General features: G+C 51.0%; 3 protein-coding genes across 3 annotated transcripts; 1 reads left to right on the top strand and 2 right to left on the bottom strand.

Annotated features, from left to right (window-relative positions):
• Positions 1–204: 204 nt before the first annotated feature.
• Positions 205–1279, top strand: N7481_008091 (Mov34/MPN/PAD-1 family protein; the record flags this gene model as incomplete). Its single annotated transcript, XM_057267310.1, has 2 exons — positions 205–229; positions 303–1279. 2 exons carry the CDS (start codon positions 205–207, stop codon positions 1277–1279), a joined length of 1002 nt encoding a protein of 333 aa, XP_057121511.1.
• A 1708-nt stretch (positions 1280–2987) lies between these two features.
• On the bottom strand, positions 2988–6872 carry N7481_008090 (putative cell division control protein Cdc25; the record flags this gene model as incomplete). The annotated part of the gene is made up of 3 exons (XM_057267309.1): positions 2988–3325; positions 3466–3637; positions 3699–6872. 3 exons carry the CDS (start codon positions 6870–6872, stop codon positions 2988–2990), a joined length of 3684 nt encoding a protein of 1227 aa, XP_057121510.1.
• A 2986-nt stretch (positions 6873–9858) lies between these two features.
• N7481_008089 (uncharacterized protein) lies at positions 9859–10047 on the bottom strand (the record flags this gene model as incomplete). Its single annotated transcript, XM_057267308.1, has 1 exon — positions 9859–10047. One exon carries the CDS (start codon positions 10045–10047, stop codon positions 9859–9861), a length of 189 nt encoding a protein of 62 aa, XP_057121509.1.
• Between the last annotated feature and the right edge of the window lie 6459 nt (positions 10048–16506).

Raw genomic sequence — 16506 nt, 5'->3', positions numbered from 1 at the left:
CAACCACTGTCCACCGCCCTGGTTCTGCCACTTTCTGCCCCACACCGCATCGGGAGGCTCCTCCATTGACATCTTCCCCTCTATAGTCTCATCCCTCCCCCCGCGCTTTTCCTTGATTTACCCCCCCCTCGCCTGAAACTCCTACTCAGTTTTCAATTATCCAACTCAAAGGTTCTATATTGAGAAGAAGAAAAAAATCCAAAAATGCAGGCTGCACAGCAGTCCTGGGGTATGTGTTTGTCTCTTCATCAAGAAAGCTGAAAGATCAGTTTGGCAAAGGACTAACCAATGTATACTGGCAGAGCTTGAAAACTCCATCAGCGTCTTCGATCCGCAGCGCGATGCCCTTTATCAATACGATGAAGAGACTCAAAAAACCCTCAATGCCCAGCGACCGTGGGCCTCGGACCCTTACTATTTCAAATCAGTACGCATCTCCGCAACCGCACTATTGAAAATGGTGATGCACGCTCGCTCGGGCGGATCTTTGGAAGTGATGGGTCTTATGCAAGGCTACATCCTCCGGGAGACGTTCATCGTGACCGATGCATTCCGCCTCCCCGTCGAGGGCACCGAAACCCGGGTCAACGCACAGGATGAAGCGAACGAGTACATGGTATCATATCTGCAATCGTGTCGAGATGCGGGACGCATGGAGAATGCTGTGGGCTGGTACCACAGTCACCCAGGGTACGGATGCTGGCTATCCGGAATCGACGTGGCCACACAACAAACTCAGCAAATGACCGGGCCGTTTGTCGCCGTTGTGATCGATCCCGAACGCACGATCTCTGCGGGCCGCGTTGAGATCGGCGCATTCCGCACTTTTCCCGATGGCTTTACCCCATCCAAGGAGGCTCAGGAAGATGACGAGTATCAGACCATCCCGCTCGGCAAGTCGGAGGACTTTGGCGCACACGCGAATCAGTACTATTCACTCGAAACAACACATTTCAAGAGCACACTCGAGACGGACATATTGTCTTTACTATGGAACAAATACTGGGTTGCCACTCTCAGCCAAAGTCCACTGTTCGCCTCTCGTGACTATGGAAGTAAGCAGATGATGGATCTCAGCGAGAAGACCCGCAAGGCGACACGGGCAATCGAGGCTAGCGGTCCGCGGGGCGGAGCCACCACAGTCAAGGATCAACAACTTGATAAGGTTGTTCGTGGAGGACAGCGGATCGTATCAGAGGAAGTCAAAGGTCTCTTGGCCTCCGAGGTCAAGATGAAACTCTTCCAGGACATTGGGGATAAGCCCTCCCCACCGGCTTAAGTAAGGGCAAACCCGTTTGACAAAGCTTCCTGATGGCATAGATACTGCTACGATTGTTACGCTTCTCTACCTTTGAACTTCATATGATGTCCCCGGCGCTTAGCGAGTTGATTTTCCATTGCTTCAGAATTACCATATCCGAAGAACAACTGCCATTTTCATAGAACTTGGCAGCTCTTTCGCAAACAAAGACGATTTCATCTACCAATTAACGCCAACTGGCTACGGAGTACATATCACATAAATAAGTACCATTAAGTGGGTTTAAATTCCTGAAAGATAAACTGGGAAAATAAAATAATTCCTTGAATTTTCATCTGCAACATGTGGTACAGATGGTACATTCTAGACCCGCACGCCGATGCACTACCAGTACTACTAGTACCAAACAGGTAAGAATAGTCACTGACAGGTCAGATTCATGAATGGGATGGATGCAGTTGAGACGCTCAGAAAAGGCTAAGAAAAAGATCTTTCAAAAAAGAGGCTTCTGTTGACCCGTTTCACAATCGAACCCAGGGTATAATATCAGATGAATATTGAAACAAAATAGATACAAAGAAGCCAGTCGATGGGAGAATTGTATTGTATCTCTGCTCCGATGACGGCCAGTCGAAGAAAGTGTGAGAGAAAAAAGCCCGTCTGGCATGCAGAGGGGACTTGAAAGTCGTGATATATCATTAAAGGTGGCATCCAAACATTAACTCGGGATATAGCTCAACCACTCCGTCGACAAATGAGAAAGCATATGCAGAAAGTGACAGGGTAGAGTAGTCGGGGGACAAAGAAAATCAGGTGAGCGAATGGCCAAGAAATACACCGCAAATTGACCAGAATGTGCGACGGTTGGAGTAGATTTGAGAGAAGTGAGAGTCAAGTTAGTGTACGGAGTACCCCGGGGTCAAGGGTTCCGAAGTAAGGTATTGGAGAAAATGGGAGTGTTCCCCGGTCGAGTTCCCGGAGATGAAATCTATAACGGGAATAGTTGTATTGAATGCAGAAAGTAAGGATCCCCGCATTGTGAAGTGATGGATAGAATCATGCATGAGGGGAGGACAACTGCGTGTGGACCAGGTTCACGAGAAGATGGCCCTCGGGTTCCGGGCCGATCCCCCACTGGATTGCCGGATAGCAACAGTGGTGGGCGGCCGACAAAGACATCTAAGGATGCTTCACTGGTATGGCATGTTCCGCGGCGTCTTTGGCGTGGACGATCTCGGGTGGCGGAATTCGTGCGGAGACTAATTAATTAATATTCGGCACGGTCGCAAAATCCGGCGGCCCCTTTTGGGGGCCGCCGACAGCATGTGTAAGCTGCGGGACGGTGAGACACATGATTGCCCGAGTTGGCGACGTCGTCTATCCCAGAATCCTGATTGGATGCATTCGAATGCAAATCGGTGTGGCAGCGGGTGGGCCACGATATCGGTTGGCGACGGGCGCCCGCAGGTTGCAGGGGGACAGGGGTCTCCGCCACATCCTACAGGAAACCTGACTCTGAGAGCAATCTACGCGGTTCAGAATCGAAGGCGGTTAGTCTCATCTCAAACAAGGTTCAAAACGTTGCCTTTCTTGCTCCCAAACAAGCAATTCAAAAAAAGAAAATGTGAAATATGAGGTCAAATTTGGGTATCGCCGAAACAAGCCAGACACCATGTCCAGGAATAAGCCAAACGAAAAAAGCAAAAACAAAACAGGCTGGAAAAAATCATCGCAAAATAGCGACGGTACTTGCAAAAAGCAAGGAGCCTTTCTCTCTGTGTGTGGTTTCAGCATACCTTGCAATCTTTTCATCTTCGCGCTCCCGGGGTTCGATTTCGAGACTCCGGTCATACATGTCGTGTACGTCACCCGCAGATTGGAGGTTACTGAGGATATAATCCTGGAGCTCGGGTACGGGTTGAAGGAGATAGGGGACGTTCTGGTATTGTTGAATGTCCCGGATGACTTCGGCGGTCTTTGCCCGCTTGTTGAAGTTGATTAGCTCCGATGGTGTCAGTGAAGGGATACCGTCTTCGATGAAAGTCAAGTCCGTAAGATAGACACCTAGACAAGGATATGTGAGTCACACGACAGCAAATAAAACTGGGGGATCTCCAACGCAGGTCTTGCGCCTTAGCCAGCAGGTGGTGTGTCATACCGAAAAATGGAATACAGGGGGGGGTTCGCAAGATGCAAGGTCTCACGGTATTCGCCAAAGTTCTTGGTGCTTGCCATTAGGCGGCGCATCTGCTCTAAGATAGCAGATGTACGACCACTAACCTGGCCCCACGTGCGGCCTAGTCGATGGATAGGGGCGGTTCCAAGTGCGGAGATTATGGATGTCAAAGTCGAGTAGTTGTTGAGAGTGCGGCATCGCTGCATCATGCTGTTAGTAACACGACAAGGGTAGGGCCGGGGGGAAGGTGGATCAACGTACATCAGCAATATTTACAAAGTGTTTGATTACTACCACGCGCTTTTTGACGTCACCTTGCATCAAGATCATCTCCGCAACCCAGTTTGTCAACTGGTTGGAGTGCAGAATCAAGGCCTTCACGTTAGAAGCCGGTTCTGGTTCACCGGGGCCGACCTTCTTCTGCCATGTTTTGTTCAAACACTCGGTAGGTTTGATCTTGGAGTAGAGACGTGATTCAATGATTGTCAACTGCCGAGCAAACTCCGTAGGATCGATGTCCAGGAATTTAAGCTTCTTCATATTCTTTGGAATGATCGGCTGTGGAGATGCGGTGTTCTGGGTGGGGACTAGACGCTTGTTGGTTGTGTCTTGGCCACGGAGGCGTTGCTCGAGTACGGCAATTAATGCAGGAGCACCTGGGGTTTTTGTGGTGGCGATAGAATCCTTGGTAAAGTCATGAACGCGCTGCATGAGATCCATGTTCACTTCATCGTTTGGCTCCATCCAGAATTGATCAAACCAACTCTTCAATATGTTAACGACTCGGAAACGGATAGGCTTTTGCTTCCGGTCAATCCACATTTGCATGTCTTCGGCGGTTAAGCCAAATGGAGGCTGAATATTAAAACGCTGCACGAGCATCTCAAATAGCTCTGAGGCAGTGGTAAATGAGCGATAGGTAAGGAGGAAAGTGTTGTTGAAGGACGCATCCAGCTTGTCATGGCGGGTGAGGTGTTCGACCAGTCCAGACAAGGTTCCACATTTGAGAATCGGCGTGTCATTCTTAGTGTCGTGGAACACCTCGCCCTCGTGGTCCATTTTCAAGAACCATGGTGTCTCTTCAGGTTCCTTGACAGGCTCCCGAGAAACCGGTTCACGAGTAATGGCTGCTGGGGGTGCTTGGCCAAAGAATCTCTGGGCCTTGTCCATATTACGGCGCACCTTTTCGGTTCCTTTGCCCAATGCATAGGATGAGGGGATACCAATAGACTCTGTAGCGATCTTGGCTTGAGATTCGGAACGGTTGTGAGTGCCCTTTTGGGACTCGTCCTCCTCATCTAAGCGACTCTCGCTTCGAAGAGCACCATTGGCCTCTTCAGGGATCTGCTCAAGAAGCAATGATAACGAGAAGCCGATCTGTGAAACATAATTCTCAAGTTGCTTTGCTACCATTCGCACAGCAGTTATCCGGTCATCCAGGGAGTCACCGCGGAGCTCTGCCCACTCATCGGCGAGGGGAGCAGAGATCGCTTGGCAGCTCAGAACAAAATCGCCAATACCATCGTAGACCCTTTGCTTTTGCAAACTAAAGTCAACAAGCTGGGGGTTCTGGAAACTTGTGCCCAGGGGCACAAGATTGATAGACTCGACAGTGGAGATCCATGGGCGGAATTGTTCCACGACCTTGATTGCGGCGGCCGAAACGGCATCCGAAATCTCTTCGTGCTCGAGCCTTGTGACAATCTTAAGGTTAAGAGATAACCGCTCTTCCAATCGGCGAATTGTACCCACGAAGGATCTCCGAAGAATGTCAATGTGATCGAGGTGTGCGGAGTCAAGGGACACTGAAGGTTCAATTCGCGAATCGCCGCCTTCCGGAACGAGGAACGAGGTCGGACCCGATGCATCCAGAGACACGCCGTTATTCTGCCAACTACCACCACAGGAGCTGCCACTGACGAAACCGGGGACAATGCGGTGGATATTTTCCCCGCGCTGCTGCCGTGCGACATCGACATAACCGTATACTCCTTGCATGACGCCATCGGCCTCTTGCATGCATTTATTGACAGAATCAGAGCCTGGCCAATCAGCGGCAGCAATATGAGATGAAAGGACAAGCTTGGAAAATTTGGACATCATATCGCGGAAGTAGGGGTATAATGCCTTGTTGGTGGAGATGATGGATGGGTTGCCCGAATGGTTGTCTGTTGTATCGGACCCAGCGGCCAGAAGCATGCGCAGGTGGTCGGAAATGTCTTCCGCGCGTCGAACATACTCTGATCGCTCGCCAGTATGTAATGTTTGCCGATATGTGTCGACTGCAAATCGCATATTGTCCACGAGTAGTGGCCATGTAACCGGGGGTGCGAATCCATCATCCACGAAATGCTGTGGCGTCCCCGATGATATGGAAGGTCGAGAAAAGCTCTCAGTGATTGAGGTGTTGACGCTAGTGGCTCCACCACTGCTAAATGTCGTTTGACTTTTAGTCATTTGCGGAGAGGGTTTGTAGTCTTTAGATCCAGGAGGGGGGTATAGAGAATCCATCGAGGTGGCTGGGGAAACCCCGTCCATAAAAGATTGGCGTCGTCGAGAGATCGAGTCGTGCGAGGTCAGCATCAGTGATTCTCCCTCCGCTTCCGAGGCCGATCCGTCATATTCATCCTCATCTCGCTCGAACCCGCGGGCCATCAGCTCAGGGGGTGGTCGTGTCTGGTCAGGTACGAAGAAGTTGTTTCGGTCTCGTGGACCCATATCAGACGCCGCTGTAGGGTTCTCAAATGGCAATTCCATCGTCGAGTAACCGGTCAAAGTATTAAAGTAGAACAAGCGGCCGTCGGGCGTGGCCTGGGGGATCCAAAAAGCGGCCTCTTCCTGCTCCTTGGGCGCGGGGATACCCTCAATTGGAAGAATGGGCAACGAATCGCGCGGGTTGCCTTCCGAGTCCAGCTCTTCCTCTTCCTCTTCTTCATCATGGCCATTCCCATATTCATCCTCCAGACCTGATTCGGCGCTCATATCGGTCTCATCATGGACATGGATCATGTGCTCGCCAAAGTCGTCAGCCTCAGTGATAATGGTGCAGTAATTACTCGGGAACCAGCCACGGGTGTTATCGATGACTCCATCCCACCACCCGGTTTCCAGCTGGTTCAAGACCTGGATAATGTCGCCGCGACGGAAGCTCAAACTCGTGTGGTCATCGGCATCGTAATCGTACATGGCCCGGACGAAGAGCGCCGGGGGTTCGGGGCTGACGGCATATCCGGTGGCCATCTTTTTGAGGGGCGAGGGATTCAAGCGATCGTAATCCTGCGTGTTGCTGGTGGCCCGGCCGTGATGGCGGGTTACAGCTGTGGGGGTGATGGCCTGTTCGTCGGTGTACTCGAAAGCGGTCGCAAAGGCTCCGACTTTAGTGGCTAGCGCAGATCCTGTGTTGACAGCCAGCTCTGGCGCACGATATTCGTACATTAAGCGGTTGTACACAGTTCACCAGGGAAGTAGCCTCCGGTTGAGGAGGGGAGAGGAGGGGGGTGTTGGTGAAAGGGGGGCAGCGTGGCTCAGTGTTCGCCGTGGCTCATGGCTAAAATTGACAACGTTTTGGAGAGAGGGGCGCAGTGGGTAATTTTGCAACCCACTTTCTGGGGGTTGTGCTGGGTCGAAAGACTCGAGGCACAGAACAACCACAGATCTAGACACAACACTTAATCCATCGAGGGTGAAGGGATATCGTTGAAAGGTGTGTCTCTCGGTGTGTCTGTCTTTTGAGTATGGGATAGAGAAAAGAGGGAGGGGGGAAGTCGGGAAGTGGTCACGGATAAGGCGCCTAGTCCGTCCAGGTGGTTCAGAGGACTTCCCAAGCACGGATTACTTTATGGTACGGCGTACTGGTACGGGTACGGAGTACATCTGGTACAGATGGTACAGATGGTACACATCGTACACATAGTACCGTATTTACCGCATTGCCTCCACCACCACCACCACCCTGGAAGGGGCCCCGACGCGGCTCTCCTGTTTTACTGCATTAGATACTGAACACAGGTACAGAGTACTCCGTACTCCGTACATCCTAACGATTCTCTACAAACTTTCTTTGCACCCCTGCTATTGTATTTCACTTTCTATCTTGGGGGGGCCTATCTCCAACTCCCCTGCAATCATCAACTGATTCCAACTGACCCGCACAGCACAGTCCATCGTGATCCACCAACCTACCCTTCGACTATGTAAATAGTATACTCGTACTCCGTACACACACGCGCGGGTTTGCCAGTGTTACCAGACGTCTGAGCACCCGGGCTCCATAGCGGAGGACGCCATCGATCCGAGAGGCCCTTGGATCAACCACGGCACGTTCGCGCAGTGGGTTCGAGGCAAAAGCGTCCTAAGGGGTAAAACCCGCCTCATGCTGACTGCTTTCGATTGACGGTTTGTCTTTTACTCCGTCATATTGAACCTTGGCCGCCCCTCGCCCCGGATGCTTATGGGCTCCAGTCACCGTCACATCCCCCCCCCCCCAATTATGTATTCGTACAGGCGTGGGGATGTCAGACTGGCAAGGATCCATAAATCAATTCCAGTCTTTTGGCCACTATCCACTGGAAAAAACCGACAATCGTTGCCCCAAAGGCCTTTCAAATCCAGAACAGCAGCCTGTTGTTACGTCGGGTTTCGTTTCGTGAAAAGTGCGCCCATGTGGACCGGCCGCGGCTCGCCCTGATTTGACACTTGCGGTGGACACCGCGGCCGCGAACTTTCAACATCGGTTTTCCACCGCAACGGCGGTCCAATGGGGCCAGGAAAGTGTAGATTCGTGTTTTGAGTTGTACGTGTGATGCCGTTTTTGAACCCATTGTTGTTCCTCAGGGTCAATCCCGGCTCTGTCGCCTCACTCCCCCAGTAAGGGACGCACCCAATTATCCAAGCCCACAAAGCCAAAATACCAATACATTCAAGAAGCACTCAATGGGTCCGGACGGCAGATCACAAGTCCAAGTCCCATCAATTCGATTCAATTGCTATCGGGTCAATTAGTTGACTGGCTAGCCCAATGCAATGACGTGGACCCTAGGTCGACCTGCTTGCTCCGTGGCTAAGTTGCATCTCCCGGAACAATACATATCCAACCAAACTACCAGACAACATCCATCGCGGAGAAATATGACTGCAGATTAGTACCCCAGTCTATTGCTTATTTAGAATTGAACCATAATCTTCACACTGTCGGATAATATCGTCACAAACCCCAGTGTTGATTGAACTTGAACGGAATGAGATCCTTAAGAACACGCGTGCTGTGTTGAGTTTCATTAATTAACAAGCCACCAACATAAAATATTGGGACTCCCAACCGGCTCCAGAACGATTCTAGAAGGTTACGCCGTTAATTAAATCTGCTGTGGCTTGCATGACCCCCCGCTCAAGCTCGGGGATCGGTGTCAACTGGGAAACGTGCTGACTGCATCGAAAATAAATTAAACCATGCGGCACGACCGGGCACGTACCTGGGGACCTGGACTCTGCCAACGTTGAGCAAGCATGGATAGGCATGTGTTAACATTGGTAGCCATGCTCCCAATGCGTAGGGAGCTCTCATGAACCGTCACGCTGCCGAGTACATTGCCCGCATGCAACAGGCCGGGGCTCGTGCTTCGAATCCTGGTCGACTTTGCAAGTACTGATGCGACGTGGTAATCAGGCCATTGTCGGATCATAGTCAGCCATGCTGTGCGCCGTGCTAAGAACTATTCTGGACCCATTTCGCGACAATGTTCACCAAGATAGTGGAAGTCCATTGTCGTCATTGTATATACAGGTGCTTCATGAAGTCATGTACCACGCGGCTCAACGCCATCGTATGGCGAAATACAGGTCTCGTTACGGTATCAAAGCATCGAAACCCTACCTTTACGCGTATATTGGCGCTAATCGTTCAATCTGAGTTTCGGGCAAAGTCCCTGGAAAGTACGGGTTCTAGAATTGAGAATTGAGTTCGCGGGATTTCCCTCGTTGGGAAGTGATACGACCCTTTACTCCAATTCTTCTCTAACAGGGGGCTACTCCGGTTTTCCCGAGCTACAACTAGGTTCTATCAATGCTGAAGGAATATATGTCATGACTCTGGTCCCAGTCAATTCATGCAAAGTCGTTGGCTATGGACGTCGAATCGCATCCGTCGACCCGACAGTTAGGAAACATCCGCCGTGTCGGGCCGTTTCGCCTCGTGGTCGGCATTCCCCCCCATGGCTTGGGGAGGGGGTCGCCTACTCGTACGTCCGCGGAGAAATAAGGAACAATCATGGATTGTCCATGTTCTAGGAGCAGCCTAGTATCATGACCATTGTTTTTTATTCTGGCACGGACGGTGATAGTACCTGTAGATCGAAGGGGTTCATCACATCGGAGCTGCGGGGTCAAGCACCTGCCGGTAGAATGCCACGTGAAAATGGCTGGGCTAGGCCGGCAAAGACTCGGATGTCACTCGAAACAATAATTTGGGCACGGTGATGGTTCGAGAGTGAATCCATCTGACCAGCGCATAGCTTGCTTGTTGTGATGTTCCAGCCTCGAACTTGAGGCGGATCCCGACGAAAAGTGGGTTTGGACCGTTGCGCGTTGCGCATTGCGCATCAGACTTGAACATGTTCGCCAACGACATTGGAAACACTGGAGAATCCATAGAAGAGAGCTTTGGCCTTCCAGGAAGGGTTTGGAAGAAACTAATAGTGCTAATTAGGTGTTCAAGCTTGGAATCTTGAAGGTTAACTTGAAGTGTTCGTTTAGGTACTACTAATTGGATACATACTCTAAATATATGTATTTAGAACGCTTATCGGACAAGCCTTACTGGTAACCCTAGGGTACTAGTTGGAGCAGTAAAAGTTCAAGGCAACGATGTTGCGATAAACTCAACATCAACTTAAAGGTAAACTACCTGAAATGACATACTATTCAATGCTGTATCCATGGCTCAAATTACTGGTATGGACCATCGAACCATAGGCCCGGATGGTCTTACCAGTAGCATCAAACTTGAATGACATCAAACCTTGGAAGTTACAACTTGATTGCATTTGAATTATTAGGAAATACTAGGCAAGCAACGAGACATTGTAGATCAGAATGTACAAACCAAATTTTTTTTTTAAAATTTTTTACTTCAAGTTTGAATAGAAAGAGACATGAATTGCGATTCTAGGTTAATGTCCCAAAGTCGTACTTGATGTTATCTAGCAGCCATGCTTGGCATGATAAGATGCTTTGAAAAAAAAGCAATACAAAATCGGTGGATCGAAGGTCCTCTATTTCGTACGTACAGAGTACTCTTTATGAAGGGAACATTGCAATCTACATTCCTTGATGTATCTCTAACACAGAATGAATATACTCCGTACTCCGTAGAACGATAGGAAGGAACAACCTTGGAACAACTGTGCTCAAGTAAACCTGACCAGGAGTCGGGTCTCACCTCCCCGGAGGCTTCAAGGCTTCAGGGACAGAACACAAGCACGACTGGACGGGGTCAATTATCATTTGCCACCCGTCCCTGTTCCTTGCAGGACCGGACATTACGGATGTCGCAGGAACCTCCCTGTGGGCAACATCAACGGGCGCTCACCCAACCGGACGGATTTCCTGCAGCGGAGACAAATCCTGCCGCTCGGTGCTCCCTTCGTCCAATAGTGAAGGCCAGTTGGCCCCTGTATCCAAAGCGTCGGGTCTTCGATGATCCTGATCACCCAGCCCCCCTTTTTTCTGTTCTGGTTTCATGACGACCGAGGCCAATAACTTTATGGAGGAGTACCTAGCTCGCCAGCTATCTTAGCGAGGGGCAGTCGTCAGTTCGTAAAGTCAGACCCCTCGCCAACCCACTCACCCACTTGCCCACTCACCCACCCAGGCTCCAGGCTCCAGACTCTCCACTCGCAAGCCTTTTGACATGGGCAATTACTGCTACTAGTAGTACATAGCCTTGTAACTCTCGACGACGGGCGCGTCAGACGTTGAACCTTGAGGGAGGAGAAAGTTTTCCGAGTTCTCCGTTTATTCCCTTCCCATTTCTTTTTCTTTCCCTCCCCCACACCCCCTTCACAACGTACGAAGTACACTTTCAGGAGGTGTTCCACCTTTTCGAGAAAATTCGGCGGAAGGACTTCCGCGCATGGGGCGTAGGTCGATATCCATTTTTGTGCTCTCCTTGAGACCAATTATTATTTGCGAATGGGCCACCCACCATCAAGGTACATACGTAAGTACAGGGTAAGGTAGGGCAGGGCTGGTCCCCTGCATCAAAAGCCCACGGAAGAGGCGGCCGGAGTAAAGGGCAAGATAATTCCACGGACCGCAGATGCGATGCATATGCAGACCAGCCTTGGAAGATGCTTCTCTCAATGCGGCCTGAACGTGAGAGAGAAAGCCAGATCTAAGACGCGGGAGTGTACCATGGACCGGGATTTCCCCGGATGCCCCTTCCACGATCCAGCCGATCGCATAGGCATTGACTCTGATGGTCCTAGAGACTATCATTGCTGAATAGATCTCGATCATCGCAATTGTCTCAATTGCACTGACTATATCCGTACATCCTCTGCCCTTTGAACGGAGTACTTCGTATCCATTCCATCAATTGATGCCGGCGGGGGGTCAGTGTGAGCTCCATTTTCCATGTCCACTCTACGACGCGTCCACGACCTGTCCCGTGCGAATGATGAACCTGTCTCAGGCCAACGGAGAGATACTTACAGTGGCGTTGCAAAAGTTTGAAACCCCTTGTTGAACTGTTCTCGTCTCCGCCTTCTGATCGTAGACTGGTAGCTTAATAAGGGCGGGCAATATGGGGGGGGGGGGGGTTTCAAACTTTTGCCACACCACCGTACCAAGTAGGCAGGTATGTACAGTAAGGAAAGGACATTTGTATATCGTACATACCTGCGTATAGATGCCCCGTACTCCGTACAGTAGCCTTGGATAATGAAAACCCATCACACTCAAATCTTCGGTGGAGTCGCCCTCCACCCTCCCATCGGAGGTCCTTCTCGACCAGGGAGCTGGAAGGACCTCGAAGGCCCCTCCCCAGTTCTTAGCGAAACTGTATTGAGATAGCGCGCACAATGGAGCCGTCAATCGTAAACGTGTGCAAATACACTTTCCTTTCTGTGAAATCACACAAACTTCGGTTAGCATGTAGTCATCTGGTGGGGACTGTCGCATGAGCGATACTCCTGCTCCGTCCGTAGTCTCTTTTTCTGGATTCAAGATAACGAAGCGGTGAAGAATGAAGCCTTACCGAAGACAATTCCTCACCGACATCTCGACGAGACCGCTTGAGCTTGCAGACCGTCTAGACAGCCGTGGGGTTGTGAAGCTAAGGAGTTGTCGGGGGGATAGCGCCCCAGCCAAGGCCCGGCTGCTGGTGGGCATCGGTCATTAGCTCAGGGGCCGGTGCCGGGGAAGATGTTCCTGAATTCCAGCAACGGCATTGGAGGACGGGTGGATCAGGGCGAGCGTAGGGATTTGATTCGCAACTGGGTCGATTTCGATCCCTTTCGCAGATCCATTATTGGGCCGCTTGAACCTTCTTTTCTATTTATCCAATGTCTTTTTATGCGTGTGTCTAATTGAGCAATCCTGCTGGGGCTCTTGTTCCATTGACCGCCGGAATGGAATGGAATGAGACCATATGGTTAGTCCCCCCCCCCCCCTCCATTGAAGGGATTGGGAATGGTGTGGATCGAGGATAATAGCTAGTGGGAGCTCCAGCGCACATCACGGCAAGGAATCAAGAAGCCCACTCCGCCATACCTGTTTAAGTAGCAATTAGCCCTAGAGAGGGACAAAGGTACCAGGGCGGTCAAGTCACCGCTGAACCGATGCACCGCGTCGTCATGGAGCTGTGGTTCCTGCTTGGGTCGAGAACGTTGAGCTGGGTCGGTCCGCTGCATCGGGAAGTGGATCGGGCTCATCCTGCGCTTGAAAGCCTGGATTTTCTTTGCCCTGAAAAGCACAAGTTCCCCGGCTGACCGCTCTCCAGGTACATCCAATGGATCAATTGGAAGATTGAGGCAATCGATGATCATCCGGCGGTCCGCGGGAGTCGGCGAACTGAGCGTGCGGCGGGATTGGCTTCAGAGCAAACAAGGGGCAATCCGGGAGTATACATTTGATATGTGATTGGATATGCGAGGAAGGGCCTATACATCGAGTTTGTCTGTATATTATGCTAGGCAGGTATCTAGGTTGTATGTATGGCATTTTGAATGTGAGTTAAACCGGAAAAGGGAGGACAAGGACAAAGAATTCGACAGATGCAATTTTGATCTCGTAAATTGGATGTCTCGAGGGATCATCCACGCTGTGCCGTGGCCCCCCCTTCTGTACGGGCGCCACAGTGGACAGTCGCCAGACGCGTTCCCCAAGTAACCGCGTCGGTCCTCCGCGTCTTTCGATCTTCGCCAATGATGCAGTGCCCCATGGAGGGGATCCGGGAAATCGCGAAAAGTCGAGACACGGCCTTGCCGAAGACCGTTTCTGCGGTGTACGTGACAGTGACAACTCACGACGCGACAAACGGGTGGACCCATCACCGACAAGGTTTCTGTGGGAAGAGCCGACAGCAAAGGAAATAGGCAGATGCGGATGTCTTTCTTCTTTTTCCTTTTTTCTTTTCTTTTTTGGCTTCCCACTGGGTCCCCCTCTCGCAAAAGAGGAACAGCTTGAATCAGATGATGTTATTCAACCCACCCTCCCGATTCGCGTGTTGCCCATGCAGATCGTCCTGCAGTCCGGCAGCTGATGTCTCGAGGACTCACTACGTAGCACGGACAATGGCCATCCCATCCACCCCCCTCCCCGGTCGCACAACGCACATCCCTCTTGCTTTTGCACTTTCTTTGAGCCACTTGTGATATGTGCATGAAATTTAGTATTTACCCACGCAAGCGTGGCACAGCTCGAACCGCCACATAGCGGGGCGCCCCGAGATACATACTGTAGATTTCCAGCCGGGGGGGAAGAGAGGGTGATCTGTCAGGGGAGGGCTGAGACGACGGCAGCTACTGTGGCGTTCCCCGTCAGACAGCCAGTGATCCCTGATTTGACCCTGGAAACATCCAATATCTGGCGGCCCTTGCCCCCAATCCCACTTGATGGTCCCGGATTAGAGGGGTGGATTGATCGACTAAAGCCAGCTGCAACTACTGCGACGGCTTCGGGGGAATCGCCAGGATTTGCGGCGGAGCCGATCGAGACCTTGCCCCCAAGGGAGGCCCTAAGGTTCCCAGGTTGGTCGTAGTCAGGCCTTGTATGTAGAATACCATGCCAATATCCAACCCAGTTGGTCTTAGCATGGGAATCATCTTTTAGGGGAGGGGATCCGGGTCCATTATCCAATTATCCAATTATTCGAATGTCTAGCGGGGTTCGCGGCGAACGAGGGCTATCAGAAAATATGCTAGGGAAATTACATCCCTGTCTCATTCCCAACCCAGCTGCTTGCCATTTTGTCTTGCAGTCGGAACTGTGCAACTACGCGATAGAGCCTATCTGGCGTGCCGATCGCAAGTGATGGAGGGGTTTTTGACGGAGGGGTGAACCACGGTACACGCCGCGGATGAGGCGGGGTTATACAAGATAAAGATCAGAAGATCAGTAGATAGGTGCATACGGAGTAGTATATACGGAGGAGATAGGCGAATGCACAAGAATGGAGTCCTACATAATAATAGAGATAGAAATACATACGGAGTACGAAGTACCTATGGGATATGTGTCGTAATGGGCTAATGGAAGACTCGGAGACTCTACGGAGTACGAGTAACCTGTACGGATATACCTGTAGGTACTCGGACATGATGGCATCCCGCAGAGACTCGGTACTTTGGTACTTTTGGCTGCCACGATCGCACACTAAATCGCCTCACATGCCTGGCCAGCCACACATTTCCCACACATTTTCCCCTGCGATAAACAAAGGGCGACCATCTGCGAGCGAGGGGCCCCTCTGCATGGCCCACCAGCCCTCACAGCTCCCACCTTGATATTGCTTTTTATTCTATTTTATTTTATTTTATTTCAAATTTATTTTACTTTAATTTTTCTTCTTCTTTTTGGGATTTATTTCCAACCTTTTATTTTTGATTTATTATTTCTTTGGGGGGGATGTTTCATCTGCCATAGGTCAACCTTAGGATGGAACACCTGGAGTAGTTGATAGGGGGAATCTGATTTCGACCAGTCGATAGAACATGTATGCTCTTTATGTGTAGACACGGGGAAAGTATGATGACGATGAAGATGTACAGTAGAAGTTGGAGGGGTAGGATGCATCGATGTACTTCCGTAGTCCGTATATTTTGGTCGATCAGAGGATCTTCTAGAGCGACCCAACGCTCGGCTGAACCGAAATGATGGGTACAGCGAAGTTCAATGTCCAGTTTTGAAGCCATGTGGATCCCTCTTGGATCGGGGAGTAAATCTAATAAACCCATTACGACGTGTCGATTCTGTATGGTAAAAGGGGGGCAAGGCGAATGCGCCCGCTCCGGTGGAAGAAGGAACGGGAAGTGCGTGGCCGCAGATGAAGGACCCCAGCCCCCCCTCTTTATGCAGCACTTGGGTGATGCACCTGGGCCGGGAGTGTTCTCCTCCCCTCCGTAACCTCCATAACCTCCGTAAGCGATGGTTAGGCCCACGGCCGACTCACACACCCCCTCCCTGGACCAGCACTGACCAAGTCGTACTTGCCTACTTTGCTGCTAACTTGCTACTTGCTACTTGCCAATTTGTGCTAAACTTGCCCGCCGCCAGTTGGTCCCCTCCTTCCGCGCTGTGCCCCCCCCGTTCCCTCCCAGCCAAATTCCTTTTCTCCTCACCCCCTCTCTTTCCTTCCTCATCCCACCTCCTCCCCCCTCTTCTTCAACCTCCCCCCTCCTCTATCTGCGGTGTTTCAACGCTCACCCGCCTTTCTTTTTCAGAGCGCTTCCTTTTCATTGATTTATTGTATCCGTGGCTGGATCACTTCCCTTTTGCGACCTCGATTTCCCCCAGTTCCCCCACCCAAGGAATGATCAGACATCCCAACGAACTCCTGTCTTCGACACGCCTA

This window comes from Penicillium waksmanii (assembly GCF_028829765.1).
Source record: "Penicillium waksmanii strain IBT 27052 chromosome Unknown utg000007l:1.0-4314555.0:1.0-4317578.0, whole genome shotgun sequence".
Lineage (NCBI taxonomy): Eukaryota > Fungi > Ascomycota > Eurotiomycetes > Eurotiales > Aspergillaceae > Penicillium > Penicillium waksmanii.
Note: the sequence above shows the minus strand (reverse complement) of the source record. Positions and strands in the feature narration are given on the sequence as shown.